Source organism: Protopterus annectens, chromosome 3.part1 (genome assembly GCF_019279795.1).
Source record: "Protopterus annectens isolate FY-2018-M chromosome 3.part1, PAN1.0, whole genome shotgun sequence".
NCBI lineage: Eukaryota > Metazoa > Chordata > Ceratodontiformes > Protopteridae > Protopterus > Protopterus annectens.
Window position 1 is genome coordinate 1,229,314,503 of NC_056732.1, and position 20,261 is coordinate 1,229,334,763.

At 39.2% G+C, this 20,261-nt stretch overlaps 1 protein-coding gene across 1 annotated transcript in view; it reads right to left on the minus strand.

Moving 5' to 3' along the window:
- The window catches only part of LOC122797762 (serine/threonine-protein phosphatase 6 regulatory ankyrin repeat subunit A-like), a 2,341,865-nt gene that overhangs the window by 1,357,581 nt on the left and 964,023 nt on the right, over positions 1-20,261 (minus strand). The window contains exons 10-12 of the mRNA XM_044066284.1: positions 19,527-19,727; positions 14,652-14,753; positions 12,443-12,541 (exon numbers count right to left, since the gene is read on the minus strand). Coding sequence (XP_043922219.1) covers positions 12,443-12,541; positions 14,652-14,753; positions 19,527-19,727 — 402 coding nt within the window. The remainder of the gene's footprint in view (positions 1-12,442; positions 12,542-14,651; positions 14,754-19,526; positions 19,728-20,261) is intronic.

Genomic DNA, 20,261 nt, shown 5'->3' on the forward strand with positions numbered 1-20,261 from the left:
CATGTGCTGAGGAGGGATGCTGGGTATATTGGGAAAAGGATGCTAAGGATGGAGCTGCCAGGTAAGAGGAAAAGAGGAAGGCCTAAGATAAGATTTATGGATGTGGTGAGAGAGGACATGCAAGCGGTTGGTGTGACAGAGCAAAATTCAGAGGACAGGAAAAAATGGAAACAGATGATCCGCTGTGGCGACCCCTTACTGGAACAGCCGAAAGAGGATGATGATGATATCTATCTGATGACGTGTGGATGTATGGGTGTCTGCATATGTATATATCTATATGCGGGTATTTATATATATGCCTGTCTATGTATGCATAGATTTGTACTACAGAGAGGGAGAGGTATCTATATATATATATATATATATATATATATACATTTATAGATTTAGTTATGGGTAGATATACACACACATACCTGTACATGTTTAGCTACATATCCTGTAATGCAGACTTGTATTGCTGGATACTGTGTTTCGATTGCATAACAGCCGACCTTGTGTACCATGTATGCTTTGCGATACCTACAACTACATCTGTTGGTGTAATCTAGTAGTCACATGTGAAATCTATTGTTAGTACCAGGGTAACATTCGTCCCATGCGGGACAACCCAATCATTGGGTATTCAACTTTCGCCTACACCCAGAGTTACAAAGGTACCCATGGTTATGAGCATGGACTACAGCGTGTGCCAGACCTAGGATACTTGGGTCGGGACAACATACGGGATGGGTCCCAGGGGGGATGGAGGGAGGGCAATGTGTGGTGGTGTGGTAGCTACGGGCTGGTAACCAGGGTAGGGATGGTGGCTGTGTGTGTGCAGTGAGTGGAGGGAAGTAGAACTGTGAGTAATTAATGTATGGGTCGGGGATGGACTTGGTTGGATGGACCGGTACTGCTCGACTTGCCTAGTGGGTGGAGGAGAGGGGGATGTGATGTCAACATGTGAAACATGATAGAGGGCTAATTTAAATCCCTATTTCAATGACACATGTACAATACAATGAACTTGGTAGTATATTGCAGGGCGGACATGTTTGGCTGGGCAGGGAGTATGCAAATTCGTACATGACGTATATTGTTTGGGGCCTCTCAGGCCCATTCATGGTTCATGTGGACATATATGTGTCTGTTAATCTACCATTGCTATCTACAGATGTCTGGCCGTATATACCTCTATGGGTATATATATCTGCTGACATATTTCCAACTATGTCCGTATATACCTACGGAGACATATATCTGCATACATATATGTGACTTGCTCTGTATATATGGACATATAGATGTTAACATATATATGTGTAGTTGTCGGCATTTGCATGTATATCTGTTCATATATATATATATATATATATATATATATATATATATATATATATTTATGTATCTATGGATATTTCTGTAATATATATGTGACTACATCTATAGATATGTTGTATCCATTTAGATAGTAATATATTTGCACACACACGTCCATCTAGCTGTAGGTATACATTCTCTGTGCTGTTGCATGACTGGACTGGATGATAGGCTTCTGACAACATCTACTGCATTTGTATCTGTCATGGCTTAGAGGTAAATCCCTTTGTCTATGGTGTGCAGGGTACTTGGTTTGAGCCCTGCAGGAGCTGTTTATTTTGTTGCTGGGCAGAACATGGGCCATTGGGTACAGAGTGATTACAGCACGTTAAAGCAGTTGTACTCGGGTGTGCAGAGGTTTGCGCAGAGCTAAGCACTGCTAACCTCTGGTTACAGTTTCTAACACTCAGTTAGCTTCTACTTTGCTTATTCTGTGTAGGTAATGCTTACCCCCACACTAACGTACTTAAACACGCTTACTAGCACTTATTTATGCTTACTACTGCTTATTTGTACCTTCCTACTAGTGCTTTATTCCATCTGACACTGATACATCACATGTGCATATCTTGTGGTACGCCAGTTCATATACTTCAGCTATTTCATGGGTCTTGCAACAAAAATATTGTTTATAATGTGCTTTGCCGTGTAAAATAGACTGTGCTATAGTGGGAGCCAAACCAGGAATGCCTGCTCATTGGTCGGATGCTCTGCCTACTAAACTATTGCTGTTCTGCTTCATTTGCATATTTCTACCATATTTTAATACCCATGTTTCCTTCCCCCAGCCCCCGAACTCCATGTACACAGCATCCATCCATTCCCCAGTTGCTAGCCCAGCCATACCACACCTCCACACATTTCCCTCTATGCATGTGTCGGTACTCCTCCATTATACTTTCTTGACCCAAGCTTCAGCAGGCTCTTCATCTGTTTAGTCCACATACATTTGAGCCTTCCCTTGATCCTCCTACGATACTGGTGTAAACACCTATGTGACCTACAAGGTTTGTTTCGTCCCACCAGGGACGGACCTGCTGTTGTGTCACGGCTAGAGTTTGCTGGTATACACTGTTTCCTCCCATTGGTAACATCCTGCCAGGGGTTCGAGAACAGTGGTATGCTCACACACCGGGCCAGCCTCATCTCCCAGTTCTGTTGAACCAACGCCCCAGGTATGACATTCTGTACATGAATCACTCCCACACACCCCCAAGGCGTGCACCGATACTCATTCTTCTCTTCAGTATTATGCAAGACTGCTGTTCTCACAGTATGTTGGACAGGGCTGTTAATTGATACACATAGACTGCTCAGAATACTGTGATCGAGTGACATGCACATGTTTGCTGGTATTAATCTACATACCTACATACATTTCCTATACTGTTGAATAACTGTGCTAGATGATATGTCTGTGATAACAGCAGCTGAATGTGTATTTGCCATGCCTTCGTGGTAACTCACTTAGACTATAGTGTGCAGGGTGGGGGGGTTGGAACCTGAGAGTGCAGATTACTTTGTTAATGGGCACAATGACAGTTGTTGGCTACAGAGGGCCTAAGGCACTGTAGAGGAAGTGTAGGCAGGTATGCGCTGGTGTGCAGGAGGCTCAGATCTGCTGACCTCCGGTTACGGCGTCTTACACTGGTTGGCCTCCACATTGATTAACCAGTGTGGGCAGTGCTTACCCCCACCCAAACAAGTGTAATCCCACTTGGTACAGCATACCCCCATGCTACTTCATGTATTTAGTTCACATTTGTTGTCCAAGACAATCCGACTGGATGCTTCTCCATTGTCAGCAGTGGCCTGGGGAATGAAGCTACACAGTAATCCCCAGCTACACATTACACATAGTAGAGAGGTGTACATATTCATAGAGAGTAACAGACTTAACATTCTATGTACCACGTTCTTCATGCTTAGTTCACATTAACATGTCGGTATTATACATGCTTAGGTCAGGTTTACATGTCAGGTATGACTGTTGACATAGGTCAGTTTAAGGTGAACTGAGATTCCAGTTTAACAGTTCTGGATAGGTTGCACTCAGGTATTTAGGTTAGGTTTAGTTATGCCATACCTGTGTGTTAGAGTAGAAGTGAATAGTGAAGGAGTAGGTAGGTCAGTAGAAGGGGGGACATTGTAACTGTATAGTAGGCCAATGGAATGATTGGTGGTGGAGCAATAGGAAGGTATGCAGGATGTTGGGATTAGTATGTGGACAGGACAGGAGGTGTCGGTTTCACTAGTTGGTATAAGGGTATGGAGTGTTAGTTGGGGAGTGGGGGGAATTCGTAAGGTAGTGAGCATGTGCTGCTCCAAGTGTGCTTGAGGTGTTCCTTCATGTGTTATTTACATGTGTCATGTGGGACAGCTGAGGTAATACACGTGGGTGGGGGGGGTTCCAGATTCTGCCAATATAGTTGGGGAAGAGGGTGTCACCTACCTGTGACTGTGAACAGTAATAGTAATGATATAGGGGTTGATAGGTAAGTGGTGCTATTGGGGCACACAGAGGGGCAGATAGTAGGGGAAATGCCCAAGGATGTGCAGGTAGGCTGACGGGAAGGTCCACAGGTGGCCATTTCTTCTCCAGCAACAGCTGTGTATATACCCTGCATTTGGGGGTAGGTCTGGACACTCACACCCCTGGGTGGCGGTGAGGACAGCAATAATACCTTGTGATGCCAATTAGTTCGGCTTACATGCTTACAGTGGGGTGTTGCGACCATATGTTCTTTGGTGTCATTTAGTGGGTTTGCAGCAACACATCTGGTTATTCCACCCTTTGCCATGTAAACTAGACATTGCTGTTGTAGGACTCGTACCGGGCATGGCTGCTCATTAGGTGTCGGGTCTGCCCAATGCACACTATTGCTTACATCCCTGGGATGGTCCACATAGAACCGCTCCAACCAACACGTGCACACCTAGGCCCATAATTACATGCCTATAGTTCCCCACCTGCACCTCCTCTTTGGCACTCTTCCTTACTCTGGGTGCAGGTCGGGTCTGGACAAACCAGTACACACGGCCCACTCCCCACTTCTCGGGACCCATCACGTATGCTGTCTCACCCCATGGGTCATCAGACTTCCCCAACCTTGTGGTCTGGCTACATGCGTGCCCTGCTGTATGTCATCTGTGTAATGGCTGGAAGGCTGAATAGTCATATAATTTTTAGCTTGTCCCGCAAGGGACATTCTTGTCTTTGTTTCAAGATTAGACTTGGCGGGTCTCTCCCACTGGTTGTATCCTGCCTGTAGTCCAGGAAGCAGTGGTATGTTTACTTTTCTTGTGTGTTTGTATGTTTCACCTGTCTAGCTGGGGGGGGTTGATGCTACGTGTTACACGTTTGTTGATTGGGCCCCTCACCCCCATTGGCACGGCCTGTGAACATATGTAATCCTTAACAGCTGTATCATATCCTAGCTATATATCTTAGACAACAATGTGTTAGACAACAATTACATGTTTTTTGAGGGGGAGTACTATCAGCAAACTAGGGGAGTTGCTATGGGGGCGGCTTGCACCCCCCCCCCCCATATGTGAACATAGATTTGCTAGGGTGGGAACTGCAACATGTCTTCAACAGCAGATACCATGGGTACATTAGTACATATTTGAGATTCCTGGATGATATTTTTATTTTATGGAAGGAGAAACAGGAGGATATTCCACAGTTCATTGAATACATTAACAGCAGCACGAACATTTTGAGATTTACATATGAGACCCATGATCTTGAAATTAGTTATTTAGATGTAAAGGTGTCCAAAATTCCCGGTGGCTTTAAATCCAATGTGTACCGCAAGCCTACCTTTTGCAATAGCTACTTGCATTTTCACAGTCATCATCCTCAAAAACAGAATAAAAGCATAGTGAAAAGTCAAGCAATTAGAGTAGCCAGGATGACTTCAGAAAGGGAAGACGTTACTGTAGGGATAGAGCTGGTGAGGAACATGTTACTCGAAAGAGGATATCCACCCCATTTCATTGAACACATCATTAAAGAAATTTCTGATGAATGGGGAAAGAAATACAAACCCCTTTTGAGTTGTGGTGATATCAGAACACGATCCAGTGAAGAATACTTTAGGGGTGGGTCAGACCAATGGTTATAGAGAACTTGGAACTAATACTATCTCTGGTATGCAGGCGAACAACTATAGTAAGGCATTCATTATTCAACACAGTCCCTTTAAGGATTAAACACATTCTATATTAAAATTGGGGAATATTTAAAACGAATAGTGAACTATATAGGAAGGTGAGTGAAAAACCCATGTTTTCCACAAAAGTGGGTAAAAATATCAAAGTAAACTTAGAAAATCACTTAATGGGGCAGGGTCACATTGAGGAAAGTACTAAGCCATGTGGCCGATGTTCTCAATGTGGATACATACTGCAGGTTCCTTCCTTAACATTGAACAACAGTTTAAATAGTGTTCTGCACTTTAGAAAGGGCAATTGCTATACGAACAGGATAGTGTATATTGCACTTTGTAACACCTGCCCCGGGTTTTACATTGGGAAAAACCAAGAGGGCTTTAAAATGCAGAATTTACGAACATTTTTATGAAATAAAAAATAAAAAGGAGACTAATGCTCTTTACAGACACAGCGTAAACTGTGGGGCATACACAGGTTTTAAATTTGGAATAATAGATACGGTCAACATTGATGTGAGGGGGGGGTGACTGGAAGAACCTCTTGAGCATGTGGCAGCTTAGGTTAGCTGCTAATTTCCCTCCTGGTCTCAATGACCATTTATGCATTTACTCAGTACTCAAGGAAAAAGCTAATAAGATAACATAATATATTTGAATTTATAAATAATCATGAATTTTACATGGAAAATGCTTGAATATTTTACTTATGTGTATAAAGAGGGTGAAACAGTAAGGAAAGGGTTTATTTGAAACAGACAAAGTTTTTTTTTTTTTTTTTTTTTTTTTGGGTTTAATATTACGCAAGAAAAACTTTTTAAATCAGGGTACGGATTTTACTTTACTAATTGTTTGTTCATTATGGTTGAATGGGTTCATGTTTCTTTAAAAAAATGGATGTGAGCTGAGCATTCCTTAGGAATACTGATTGACTGCTTGTTAAGAAAGAGTATATAAATGTTTTAGGGGTGAGGTTCAGTTTGTTCTGATGAAGTCAAGTCATTGATAAAAGCGCTCAACATGAAACACTGTGTATTTGGACTTTATACTGGTCTTTTATTTGCTTTTATTCATTAAAAGGAGTTTTCCATCGTCCTTTTGGTGCATTTTTCTGTGGTTTTGGTCTGTTGAGCACCAACACACCTTCATTTGTTTTTTATATATCTGTGTATATTTACACACACATAGTATATATATATATATATATATATATATATATATATATATATATATATATATATATATATATATACACACACACACACACACACACACACACACACACACACATATATATATATATAGATATATATATTTATATATATATCTACATATATATATATATATATATATATATATATATATATATATATCTGTATATGTATGCATAAATATATGCATATGCATATTGGTATGCCAATTCGTACGTGACGTATATTGTTTGGGGCCTCTCAAGCCCATTCATGGCGCATGTGGACATATATGTGTCTGTTAATCCACCATTGCTATCTACAGATTTCTGGCCGTATATACCTCTGTGGGTATATATATATTTGCTGACATATTTCTAACTATGTCCATATATACCTACGGAGACATATATCTTCATACATACATGCAACTTGCTGTGTATATGTGGACATATAGATGCTGATATATATATATATGTGTAGTTGCCGGCATTTGCATGCATATCTGTTCATATATTTGTATATATATGTATATATCTCTGGATATTTATATATACATATATATATATATATATATATATATGTGACTACATCTACAGATATGTTGTATCCGTTTAGATAGTGATATATTTGCACACACACGCCTATCTAGCTGTAGGTATATATTCTCTCTACTGTTGCATGACTGGGCTGGGATTATGTTTCTGACAACATATGATTTCGGCATATCTGGCATGGCTTAGTGGTAAATCCTTTTGCGTATGGTGTGCATGGTCCTGGGTTCCGGCCTTGCAGAAGCTGTTTGTTTTGTTGCTGGGCAGAACACCGGCCGTTGGATGCGGTGTACTTATGACACTTTCAAGAGGCTGTAAGTGGGTTTGCGCAGAGGTTAGCACTGCTGACTTCCGGTCACAGTGTCTTACACCCAGTTAGCTTCTCCTTTGCTTAATCTGTGTCGGCAGTGCTTAACTCCATGCAAATGCACTTGCACATGCTTACTAGTGCGTACATATGCTTACTACTGCTTATCTGTGCTTATGTCTGTTTACTGCTGGCTTATTCATTATGATACTGACTCTTCACATGTGCATTTCATGCAGCACTCCTGTTCATAAAAATTATGTTATTTACTGGGTTTTGCATTACAAATATTGCTTATACCATGCTTTGCCGTGTAAAATAGACTGTGCTGCGCTGGGACTCGAACTGGGAATGCCTGCTCATTAGGCGAACACTCTGCCCACTACACTATTGCTGACATACTTCATTTGCATATATCGTACTTGTTATCCTCTTCAGCCTTTTGGGCTGCTTTCACTGTGGCTGAGCAATGGGCACACCTGCACACCTACTGTTAGCTGTACTTGGAGCTTTAGACAACAATACGGGGGTTTCTTCTTTTAATCTTTATGTCTTGTTGCTGTTGTACGCATGGGGGACTGTTGGTGGGGATATGCAGACACCTATGAGTGGCCTTGCTCATTTATGTCCACTTTCTGCTGTTCTACTTTGCAGGGGCATGTTTATTCTGAGTGCTCTGCTCTCAGACACTCCCCCTGTACTCGTACACACTCCATGTATGCTTAGGAGGTCAGGCAGCGCGCCTTCATTAATATGCATGGTGCGCTGCCGTCCTGCTCCTAAGCGGCTGCTTCCGTGCAGGACTACATTAGTCCTGCACGGCAGATTAGTAAATCCAGGGGCAGATCTTTTTGCTAGGTGTACCTCATTTTCATGAGCCTTTGTACCTATTCTGCATGGGAGAGGTATGATAATGTTGTTTAAATCCCATACACAAAAATAAAAAGCCTGCATTTTCTTAGTGTTTTATTAAATTTACTGAATTTTGACTTCTGTTTAGTTTCATATGAGAGAAACCCTGCTCTTACATTCAACACTGTTAAATAGTTAACATTTATCATACCTAAACAATGAGTACTTCAGTAAGCAATGGCTAATTATCTCTTTTAATAATTTTATTTAGGTAAGTAGAACTGGAAATTGTGACTTTCGTTAGAATAGAGACCAGAGAATTGTCCGGTTGTCTTGTCTCCAACAGCTTCTAAATGATAACTAAGCTTTGTACAGTCTTCAATTCCAGCTTTTTTCTAGTCCAAAGAGGTTCTGGTACTTCCTAGAATCATGTGTCAGTGGACTTACATTGGCTTTTATTTGTGTTTCATGTTCTTCAGGAAAAGTTCCTAATCCTGCACACAAATCATTATAGTTATGCATGATATCACTGCTATGACTCAGCACAGTATTTCAAATATCTGTCTGGCCACCTGATTGGTTTTGTACACACTTTATCTCTGCTTTTACAGTGAATTTCTTTTACCATTTCTAGCTTCTTACAAAGCAAACAACTCCAAACAGCAGAATTTCCTCCATTAAGTGCTACTATCTGCAAAAGAAATGTGTCTTTTTTTTCATTCCCATACTTACATCAGCAGCTTTTGTTCTAATTTTGCCATCTGGTTGCCACAATAGATTCAGAAAGTACAAACAGCTCTCTGTTGTATATTTTACTTAACGATATCATTAGACAAAATACTGTACCTGTACCCCTGTGTCTGCTTTAAATGTATTTAAAGTACATAAGGGTTATATTATTATGACAGCTACTAAATAGGGCAGGACCAGCTTGAATGTCACACTGATGGGGGAAGGGATGTGAATTTAACATGTCTAACTATACATTGTTTTACAGCACAATAAACCACTCCTTTGCCTGATAAAAGGTATAAATATATTTTGAAACCTTGTGAGGAAACTATTACTCTGTTAATTTTGTTTTACTTGGATTGCTTGTCTGTGTACTTAATAAAAGATTTTCGACTAGAAACAGACTGCCTGCTTTGCTTGGATTACTTTTGAATACTTAGTAATTCTGTACAATATTTCATATTTTATATATATATATATATATATATATATATATATATGTATATATATATATATATTTTTTTTTTTTTTTTACTTGACAAGTTTAAGTTCGCTACTTCTACTACTATTGTCTGATCTGATTAATATACAGTGATTAACTAGAGATCTATGGACTGAAAATCCTCCACACAGAGAAGTTTCTTACACTGTTTTGAATAAATAATATCAAAGCATTTTAGATGTTGTCTGGCCTAAGTGAGGTGGACACGCTGACATTTCTAGAATAATCGTGTATCACATTATATGCTGATAACCAGCTCATTAGCATGAAAGCTGTATATCCATATCTAACAAGTAGACATTTGGAGGCAGAGGCATAGTTATAAGCAGGAGATCATTTCTCAAACATTAGACTTGTCCAAGCAAGCAGACCTAACAGGTTTGATAGGCTCCTTATCATGGGGAAGGATGGTGATCAGAAAAAGGATGGATGAATGGCTAGCAAAGGAGGATACGAAGTTATGTACAAAGAATTTAAAAAGGTGAAGGCTAGTGGCACTGATGGATGCTCAGTGGAGTCTTCTAAATGGGGGTGAGATGGTACAGGTTATAGTAGAAAAACACAATGGAGCATGCAAAAGTGAGAGAGTGGTAAAACTGATGGAGCACAAAAGGGCATTTACTTGTTCACTGAAGGGGAGAGGCTGGACCCAATTAAGTATAACCCTATATTTTTGATAATTCTATGCATAAAGAATTTAAACAGCAGGAAAACCTGGAATAGTAATATGACAGTGATGGGGGCAATGGTTTTCTAAGGAGGGAGAGAAAGCAGCAGGCCAGACATTGCTGTCATTTGTTTTGTGAAGGTAGTGTAGAGGTGCAGGACAAAGGGGGTTGAGAGATAATGTTTGACATTAGTAAAGATTCTGATTTGGTGGGGGAGGGGGCTAAGCAGAGTATTACTACAGAGAGACATATGAAGCAGTTTCTGGGACAGTTGGATGCAGTGTAAGGTTCTTGTTACTGTAGGGTGCCAGGATAAATATGGATCAGAAGAGGGACCAGAAATGAGTGTCCTGTGTTCCTAGGATGTTTCTTGTTGGTGTTGAGTGACCTGGCTGTTGAAGTAAGGAGTAATAACAAAGGAAAGGAAAGGAGCATCATTTCAAATGTCCATGAATGACCACATTCCAATGGGCAGAAGATTCAGAGTGAGGAATGCATGATATTGTGAATTTTAGAGAAGTTTGGAAAGGTGTCAGGCTTAGTCTGCAGCCAAAAGAATATAATACTAGTGTGAAGTTGTGGGGAATGTTTTGATTGTTAAGAAAGAATGCTTTAAATATTTAAGGCTAGAGGTAGGAACTATGGTTGTGAACAAGATTATGAGAATATAGGTATGCTGAAGGGAAATGTCAGGAAACTGCTATTGGGTTGATTAATGAGTACAAGGACCAGGAATAAAAAAGCAAAAGGAGTCAGGATAAGAGTGCCACCATTAATGTTTTACATTTTAAGACATCTCTCAATTTCAAAACAGAATCAGGCAAAAAGATATTAGAAGGAAGAAGAACAAGGGTAGCAAGAGAAAGTCCAACTGTGAATAAAAAGCTGGGATAGTGGCTGTTACTAAATTTCCCTCCATTATGCCAAGATCTACAATACATTGCAATGGTTTAGGATGATACTGCTGGAGAAGCAGGGATGGTGGATGAAGGAAATAGTTGGAAAGTCTATCGGTGAGACCATTAGTGAAAAAGAATAATGAGATTAACTGAAGGATATGCTAAGAGAATTGAAAAAGGAAGTAAAACTAAAGGGGTATGTGTGATGCTGGCTACTTGCAGGGAAAATTTCTGAGCTTTGAGATCATTAATTGAAGGAGAGTATGTACTGTGGTTCAAGAGAAGTCAAAATGTTTTGGGATTGCAAATACGGACCAAAGGAGAATGATAAATGGAGAATCTGACTTTCATGGTTTTGAGAAGTTAAGCCATGAAGAGAAAATTTCAAAGGAAGAATGGTGTGATGACATTACATTGAAAAATGAGCATTTGGACAGAAAATGGAGGAAGGAAAAGGAAATTAGGAGGAGAAGTAGGAAAGAAACCTCTTGGAAAAAAACAATGGGATGCTGTATAGAAGGAACTAATTAATAATGGCATAATAGAAAGGAGGAGGAAAAGGGCAGCTACCCAGGGAGCAGAAGGGTGAAGGGTCATCATGGTGAAGCAGGAGTCAAAGAAAGTCTGACACATGAAGAAAATATCTCCTAAGGTGTCATAATGCATGGTACCTGCAAATAACAATTCCACAGAGGTGATTCTGACTCCAAGAGGACTACAAAAGAATTGTAAAGAGATAGATCACTGGCGTTGGAAATTATATCAAGAGGAGATGGGGTTGATGAATGTAGTTAACAGTAGCAGTGTGTATCTGGGAGTGGTCTTTTGGTCAATTTCTAGACAACACAGAAATTCTGTACTAGACATAGGAGAACAAGAGATTGAAAGTGAAGGACAGCTGAAACAAGATACAAAGGGTGTTGATAATATTAGTATTACAGTAGAGAGTCAATTATCCAAACTAATTGAGACCTAGGGTAGTCTGGATAATTAAATTGTTAGGTTAGAAAAATGTAAGCTTAAAATGAATACTAGAAGACTCATACGTTTAAATTCATCAGTAAATTAAACAGTGTTCAAAGTTGTATTTAGGCTACAGGAAGGTAAAAAGTTGTGAATATTTTCAGTTTTGCCTTTTACAGCAGACTGCAGAAATGAATGACCTTATACATTACTTTTACACAGTACATTCAATTACCTTTGACTGCCTTGTAAGGTCTCCACCCTCTTCAATTAAGCTTTGAATCATTTTTAGGTTACCGTATCGAGCAGCAATGTGCATGGCAGTCTCCCCATTCTGTAATGAAAAAAAAAAAATACAGCTTTAAAATGTTTCTTTTTTTACCTGTTGTACAGCACATGCTAGCTGTTTTAAAGATACCTATTTGTTTCGTTTTTGTTTGTTTTTTTTTCTTTCAGACTGCCCTCCCCCCAATGAGTATATGCTTTTTTTCTGTAGTTAATATCTTTTATGAAAAGTTTGTCTGGTCACAGCATTTTAGGCTATTCATCACTGTCAGAGGTAATGCAGTCAGCAGTTTATAACTAAATAAAAGTAGATAAGTGAACTATTCTTTTTCAGCTGCTGAATTCTCTCTTGCTCCTCCAAAGGAATGATCGTGATTAGAAAGTGTTCACAGAAACTTGTCAAGTACAAATACAAAATGATGCTAAGTAAAGTGAGTAAGTAAGTACGTAAATCATTCAATCAATAAATAAAAGTCAGACAAATGCAGTCTTAATTTTTAATAATAAGTGGATGATACTATGAAACATCTTTGTGTTGGATCTTCATGCAAAACCCGAATAAAGTGCAAACAACAGCAGGCAGCTAGCTATTTTCCTGCACAGACAGTTCCAGCAATTGTAGCTACTTCATCCGTGTATACCTCAGATGTCCAGTAAAGAAGTCCATCTTACTTCACAAATGCACAATAATTTTGCAAAGACAAATAGTGATTATGGAAATCACAACAAGGCCAGTTACTGTCAACAGACAGCTCCTACCCCCATCCAGCAGTTATAGTAACTTTTGTTTGCACTTCAGATGTTTGTGATAAAAATGATAGCCATGTATTGTATTTCAACTTTGTTCAATGCAAACAGTAGCCACATATTAAAATATTCCAAGTTGCTTCACACAAATGACATTAATTCTGTAAATGCAAACTAATCATGCAAAGCCAGTGACTGTTTAAACTAAGGAAATAAAATAATTTACTTTATACATACAACTCATGCCCAACCCAGCAGATATAGCTACTTCTATGTGCACTTCAGATGTCTGATTGTAATAAAAATGATGACCATGTATTGCATTTCAGCTTTGTTCTGAAGAAACATTAGACACATATTAAATTATTCCAAGTTGCTTTACAGAAATCACAGTAACCCTACAAAGTCTGAATAATGAGCTAAAGAACAGATGTTAGTCATATTCTTCCACAAACAGACAAGCATTTTTATATGTTACAGACTTTTCATCTACATAGTTTCTAAGGAATAATAAGCATGGAACTGCAATGTCTAGCATTTCATCTGACTGTAACCTTTAGTGTTTTACCAGTAAGTCAAAACAGAGCAAGCATATGAGTTGAAATCAGGGGCGCTCTATAAAAGCAGGGATAATTGAAAACTTCAGCTAGCCAGCCAGCCAAAATAGCTGATTGCTTGCCAGTAAAAAACACTTATCTCATGGTATCGCCAATAGAGCAGCTTTTCCTTCATGCTGCAGATAGTCCCTACAATTTCAAATTGGTTGACTTCTTTCTGCATTCCAATCTACTTGAGTCATTGTCTAGGTAGGTCTTGGGTGGGAGGGCACTGGAGGCCACCCGACATAATGGTCAAGTCACTGACACTTCCTCCTTATGGTGCCAAGCTGCTGTACCTTTGAATAGGGGTGGTGTGCTGCATGCCATGCATTTATTAATTTTCTTAAAGTAAAGGAACTGCGTTTCTTAACATCAATAAAATAAATAAATAAATGAGTAGATAAAGATATTAAAAGTGCCCCTACCACAGCAGCACTCTAGGCACCCACCCAAATTATAGCCACCCATGATTAGCATTGCATTGTACTCTTTAGATTACAGCACCTCAAACAAAAACTATTCTGCCAAGTCATGTTGATACAGGTGGTTCTGCCATTGTGACCATCCTGTAATTCAGGCACCTCTTTCAAGTAAACATTAGACTCCTACGGAGTGAAGCCCTTAAGGTAAAAACAATCCACAGTGACAGGTAAAGAATGCTAGAATAAATGCAAGTGAAGCTCTTGACTGTTGTGAAATATGACATTTCTGAGAATCAGTTCTACAGTGACTCAGTATCCACTTTCAATGGCTCTACTGACAAATCTCTCTTACTCATTTATTAGTTTATTAAGATAATTATATATCATTTACCTCTTGCTCTAAGTTGACATCTGCTCCACTTTTTAACAACATCTCTGCCACCTTTTCTCCTTCTGCAATCCTTGCTGCAATGTGCAGAGGTGTCTCACCTGCCTAGACGATACAAGCAAAACAAGGTTTAACAGTTACATTTAATGAACACAGAGATCATTTTCATGAAGTTCTGTTAATCTCAGCGTATCTGAAGCTGAGGCTATCATATTTAATTCTGAAAGCATTACTGTACACATTGAATATGGTAAACTGACTTGGAGTAAACAATGATGTGAATGTTTCAGACATGACTAATTTAAGCGTTAGCGGTAGCGTTGTCGCCTCACAGTTAGACGTTGCCCGTTCGATTCTCAGTTAGAGCGTCTTCTGTGTGGCGACATGCGTGAATGGGCGTTCCTTCGTTGAAGGTTGTGCGTTAGGCCCGGCAAGCCAGCACGTCAAAATCTACTGCCAATCATTAGTGGACTGGAGTTCCGCTGTGGCGACCCCTAACCGGGAAAAGCCGAAAGAAAGAAACAAACAAACAAATAGTTCTCTTAGTAAAAACAGCCATGATGATTTGTACATTTATAACAGAAGCAATGCATATCAACTTATTGCTTGATTGATTTTATTGAAAGAAAGACAACTTTATCAAAAATGTTTGGGCTATAAAACATGCGCAACATCATTATTACCCCCCTTTCTAATTTTTTTGGCATGAGCTTGAGGTGTTGCATCAGCTGTCAACACCTGTCATGATTCATTGTCACGCTACTACCTTCTTTGACCATCATGCCAGGCTATTGCAGGTCTTCTCTTAAGCAGTCCAGTCATCTCATAGTAGGATGTCCTCATTACCTCTTGCCTTCTTCTTGTCTGTTCCAAATCTCCTTCACAAAATCATCTTCTGCTTTCCTGTATGTGTGAATAAATCATGGCATCTATTTTAATTGGCCTTTTTTACAAATGGGGCTACCTTGGCTCCTCCTCTGATGTTGTCATGTCTTCATCTGTCATACAGTGTACCTCCTGCCAACCATCTTCATCACTTCAAGCTTCCTGAACTACTCTCCCTTCACTGCTCAGGTTTCCATACCCTACAGTAGTACTGGTCACACCACTATTCTGTACACCATACATTTCAGCTCTTTCAACATTCTTCTGTTACATACTCCTCCTTTCAGTCTGTGCCAGTTGGCTGCAACACCCCTGTTTCTAGCTTTTGCCTCCTCATTCATACTTCTGTCCTCCTCAGCCATCCATCCCAGATAGTTATAGCTATTAACATTTTCCATTATATTTCTTTCTATCTCAATTTTTGTCTTATTCTGATTTCCCCATTTGCTGTCTTTACAACTGTCTCATCTATATTCAGTTTCAACCTGTCTGCCTTCAGTCTTGCATTCCAGTCTCCTGTTATTCATTGTTGTTCTTGTTCAGAGTCTGCCTGTAAAGCCTCTCTGTCTGCATACAGCAGCTTTGTTGATCTGTCCTGTCAAAACTGTTTGCTAATGTAGTCCATCACCAGTATGAACAACAGTGGGCTCAGAGCTGAACCCTGATGTGCACCCACTCACACTGCGAACCCTTCTGTGAGTCTGAACACTGTACTTGTATCTTTGGGTCCTTGTACATAGCCTGCACTAATTTTACCAATGTTTCTTGAACTTTGAACCATTGCAGGAATGTCCAATCAGCTTTTCTGGGACCTTATCATATTCTGTCTCCAACTCTAATACTGCCTAGTTGGACCCTTTCATCATCTCCATCTTTTTCTTCACTGTCTATCTCACTGCAAACATCTGGTCTGTTGCACCGCACTTTGATCTGAATTTTAGCTGCTCATTTCCCATCATAATTTCTACTCTTCTGCACATTCATTTATCGATCACCATCTCCAGTACTTTCTTTCATGGAGTGTGTGTCAGGAATGTTACACCTATCTACTGCCCACAGTTATAAATGTCACCTTCATACCTCTTCATTCTCCAAAAATTCATAGAATGTCCAGATTTTTATCCCATATTTTTTTGGTCTGATCCTCGTATAATTTGTGGTTTTCTGGCAAATCATTGAGGATTGAAGTTACTAAATAATGACAGATATGAATTTCAGACTTTATATTCTTCAGGAAATGCATGATAATACAAAGCCTGTTATTTTATCAAATTTATTAGAACAATATTTAAAATCTGTCCCTGTTTTTGGGCCTTTGTCCCCTATAATGTTTGGCTGCCTCCAGATTTCTTGTACTAAAAGGTTGAGAGGTATGGTGCCCTTTGCGCTAGTACACTGATACTAGAATGCTTATTCTCCAGTCATTTGGGATATGCCTTTCTCACCATAATGCAACAAGTACCACACAGGAGCTATTTCTTCCCTAACTTACCCAATATCATTTTGATCATATCTGCTGTGACTTCATCTGAGCCTGCTCTTTTCCATGACCTGATTTTCCTTAGTGCAGTATTTCTACTATGGTGGGATTATTCTTATTTCTCCTTCACTGTAGGCTGTGCATGGCAGAGTACAGCTTCTGTGGGGATTTCTTCATTCAGAATCTGCTGGGATTACTCCTTTCATCTGACATTGATGTCCTCTAGACTGGTGAGCTGATTGTTTCTGACATCCCTTATGAATGGTGTCTGATGACTATCTTTCTGTCTTTACCTGGCAACCTGCTAGAGTGTCTTTGTGCCATCTGCTGAGTCACTTTCCAGTAGCTGATAAAGTTTTTTTTGACACCTTGTTCTTTGCCACTGTGACTGCTTTCTTAGCCTCTTTGTTAGCCAAAGAGTGTTCATTCCTTGACTGGTCATCTTTTATATCTTCCACTTCTTCTCTCATTCCTAATTTATTTTTAAAACCTATAGTATATCTACATTCTGCCACCAGCTATACCTTATTTCAGTTCCTAGCTTGGCCTCTTATTTATTCTATAGTCTTCCCACATGCTGTTTTGATATGTTGACGCCACTTACTTCCTCTTCCTCCTGACATGCTACAACCTTGAGTAGTCCCTGTGCTTTTACTCTCCAGTCAACTTCCAGACTTACTGTTTTTCAATTTAGAGTTTTGTCTGACCACTGCTTCAGCTGATTGTGTTCACCAGTGGTTTATCCTAGAGACCAATTGTTTCACTGTGGGTGATTTTGCAATCTCTGATTCTAACTTAATGTGCTTTCCTTACTAGAAGGAAGACTTTCAGAGATGGATGTTAACCATTTATTTGATCTTGTGTCTCTCATGCTGAACCATGTGTCGGTCACCATCAAGTCATTTGCAAGACAGACTAATTGTCCCGCTCTCAAACCTGCTACAGAACATAGGCTGAAATTATGAATACTGCCCTAATTTTACACTGTGGTCTGATTGCCATGAGTCTGTCACTAATTCTGATAACACCCATCACTGTCCTCAGAAGACTCTCACCACAATTCTTATACCATTTCTAGTTTGTCCTCCTTTTGTGTAATCGACTCTGGATCGCAAACCAAGTTGCTTTGCTGCACGACACTTCCACCTTGTTTCCTGGATACAGAGGAATATTCTGCACCAACTGCCAGACTATTAAACGGACAGTGTCTTAGTCCACAATTATAGTCCAAAATGATCTTTCTGATGATATCACTTACCCAGTCATCAACATAGCAAATAAATGCACAAAGTAATCACATCTAGGGAATGTCAGAAACTTAGCTATTGGGCAAAGTTTAGCAGACTTGAATGTGGTTTGAACAGAGCAAGTCAAATTATTTTTAGAAATGATCAAGCATTTCATCCTGCCCAAGGGCTGCATATGATCCCTGGAATAACATTTACTAAAAGAGTTTGTCTACTGACATACTGTATGTGCTATATATGTCACAGAATTGTACAGTCCAGAGTATTTATACATTATTATTAACAGGCACCAGTTTTCTTTAAATTAGTGCATTTTCAGAGTTGTCTCATGTAAAATAGAATGGAACCAATCAGATACTTAAATGTCTCAAAACTGGAATACTTAATGTATTGAATGGAAGAAGGGTCAGCATTTATTACACAGGTTAGGAGAAAAATATATACATCATTAGTTTCTGTGAGTTAATAATATATTTATATAAACTGTTAAAAGTCATGCTGAAATGAATTAGCCATGTCTTTGTAAGTCACTCCATTGGCTGAAAGTAGTCAGCTGACAGTAGAACAAAATTTAACTTGAAATAGCAATCTTTGCTTTCCAGTTTAAATTTTGAATAATAAGTGACATCCTCAATTAAGATGAATATTAACACTTTATAATAAAGTCTTGCTTTTTTATATTTCATCTCCTTTGCAAGTGGATCAGTCAAAAAAGCAAGGAAGCCAATCTGTGGGATAACTAAATCATTCCACTCCATAAGAGAAACATTGAAACATGGGAGACAACTTAGTCAGGCAATCATGGAAACCATAAGATGATACACTTAAAATTCATTCCACCCTTTTCAAACACTTAATAGTGCTGAACCCCCATGATAATCCTGTCATAAATTTGGGTGTAAAGTCCAGTCAAGTAGACTAGCATTACAGGTACTTGGACCTGAAGAGGTAACTTATTCCACAGGCTGTAAATACATAGAACCTATCTGAAAATAATGTACAGATATGTCTTTATGGCATGCACAATAAACTGCCAAGTACCAGCTGCAAATGAAGGTGCATTTTAAAAGGTAATATTATTATAAATCCAGCCAACACCTTGCAACAAATACCAGCTTTTATGAATTACAAAAAAAGTAATGTATCACATGTGGCCATATTCTTGTTATTTTAATTGTGCATATGCAATTATGAGACACAGCTCATTGAAAAGTGAGTACGAAGATGATACCATGTAAATACAGCTGTGAGTCTACAGTGACTTACCTTGCCTCCTTTTAATTGAAGTTGTGCTCCAAATCCCAAGAGAGTCTGCACAACAAGTGGCTTGCAGTGCTGCACAGAAATGTGTAGTGCTGTGTAGTTGTCCTTGGTTTTGGCATCTACATGTGCTCCTTTCTGCAGTAAAGCCTTTACTACAGCAGTATGACCACCCTTGGCAGCTGCATGTAAGCACACTGCTCCTGACTGAAACCAAAAGAAATATGGAAACTATTAGATGTGCAGATTTTTTTGCACTGGATTTATTTTTGTACAGAAGACCTCCGCCTTCTGGAATAAAGGTCACAGGCAATTCTATTCCTAAAAGTATGCAACCAGATTATAAAATGGGATAATGCAAAGAATGGCACATTTCCTTGTTTACCTTAATCATCTTTAGAAACAAAGAAGCATAGACATAAATGTTAGATAAGGAATGCTTGATTCACAGAGACTACAACTTCATAAGAATTAGACAGACAGACTGCAGATCCTACAGAATGAGCAGCATATGTTCAAACCTTTTCAAAAGTATTGTGTTATTCATGTCGCACCCATTCATGAAATCATACATACCCTCTGATAGTTTTACCCTGCCGACTACTCCATCCTTTCTGTGAAAAATGTTTCATTGTATATAGTCCCTATGCCTTCCATCTTGGATATTCATAACGTGTCTTCTTGTTTTCACACATTATTTCAAAGACTGCACCATTCTGGACACCACTATTTTCCCTGAGA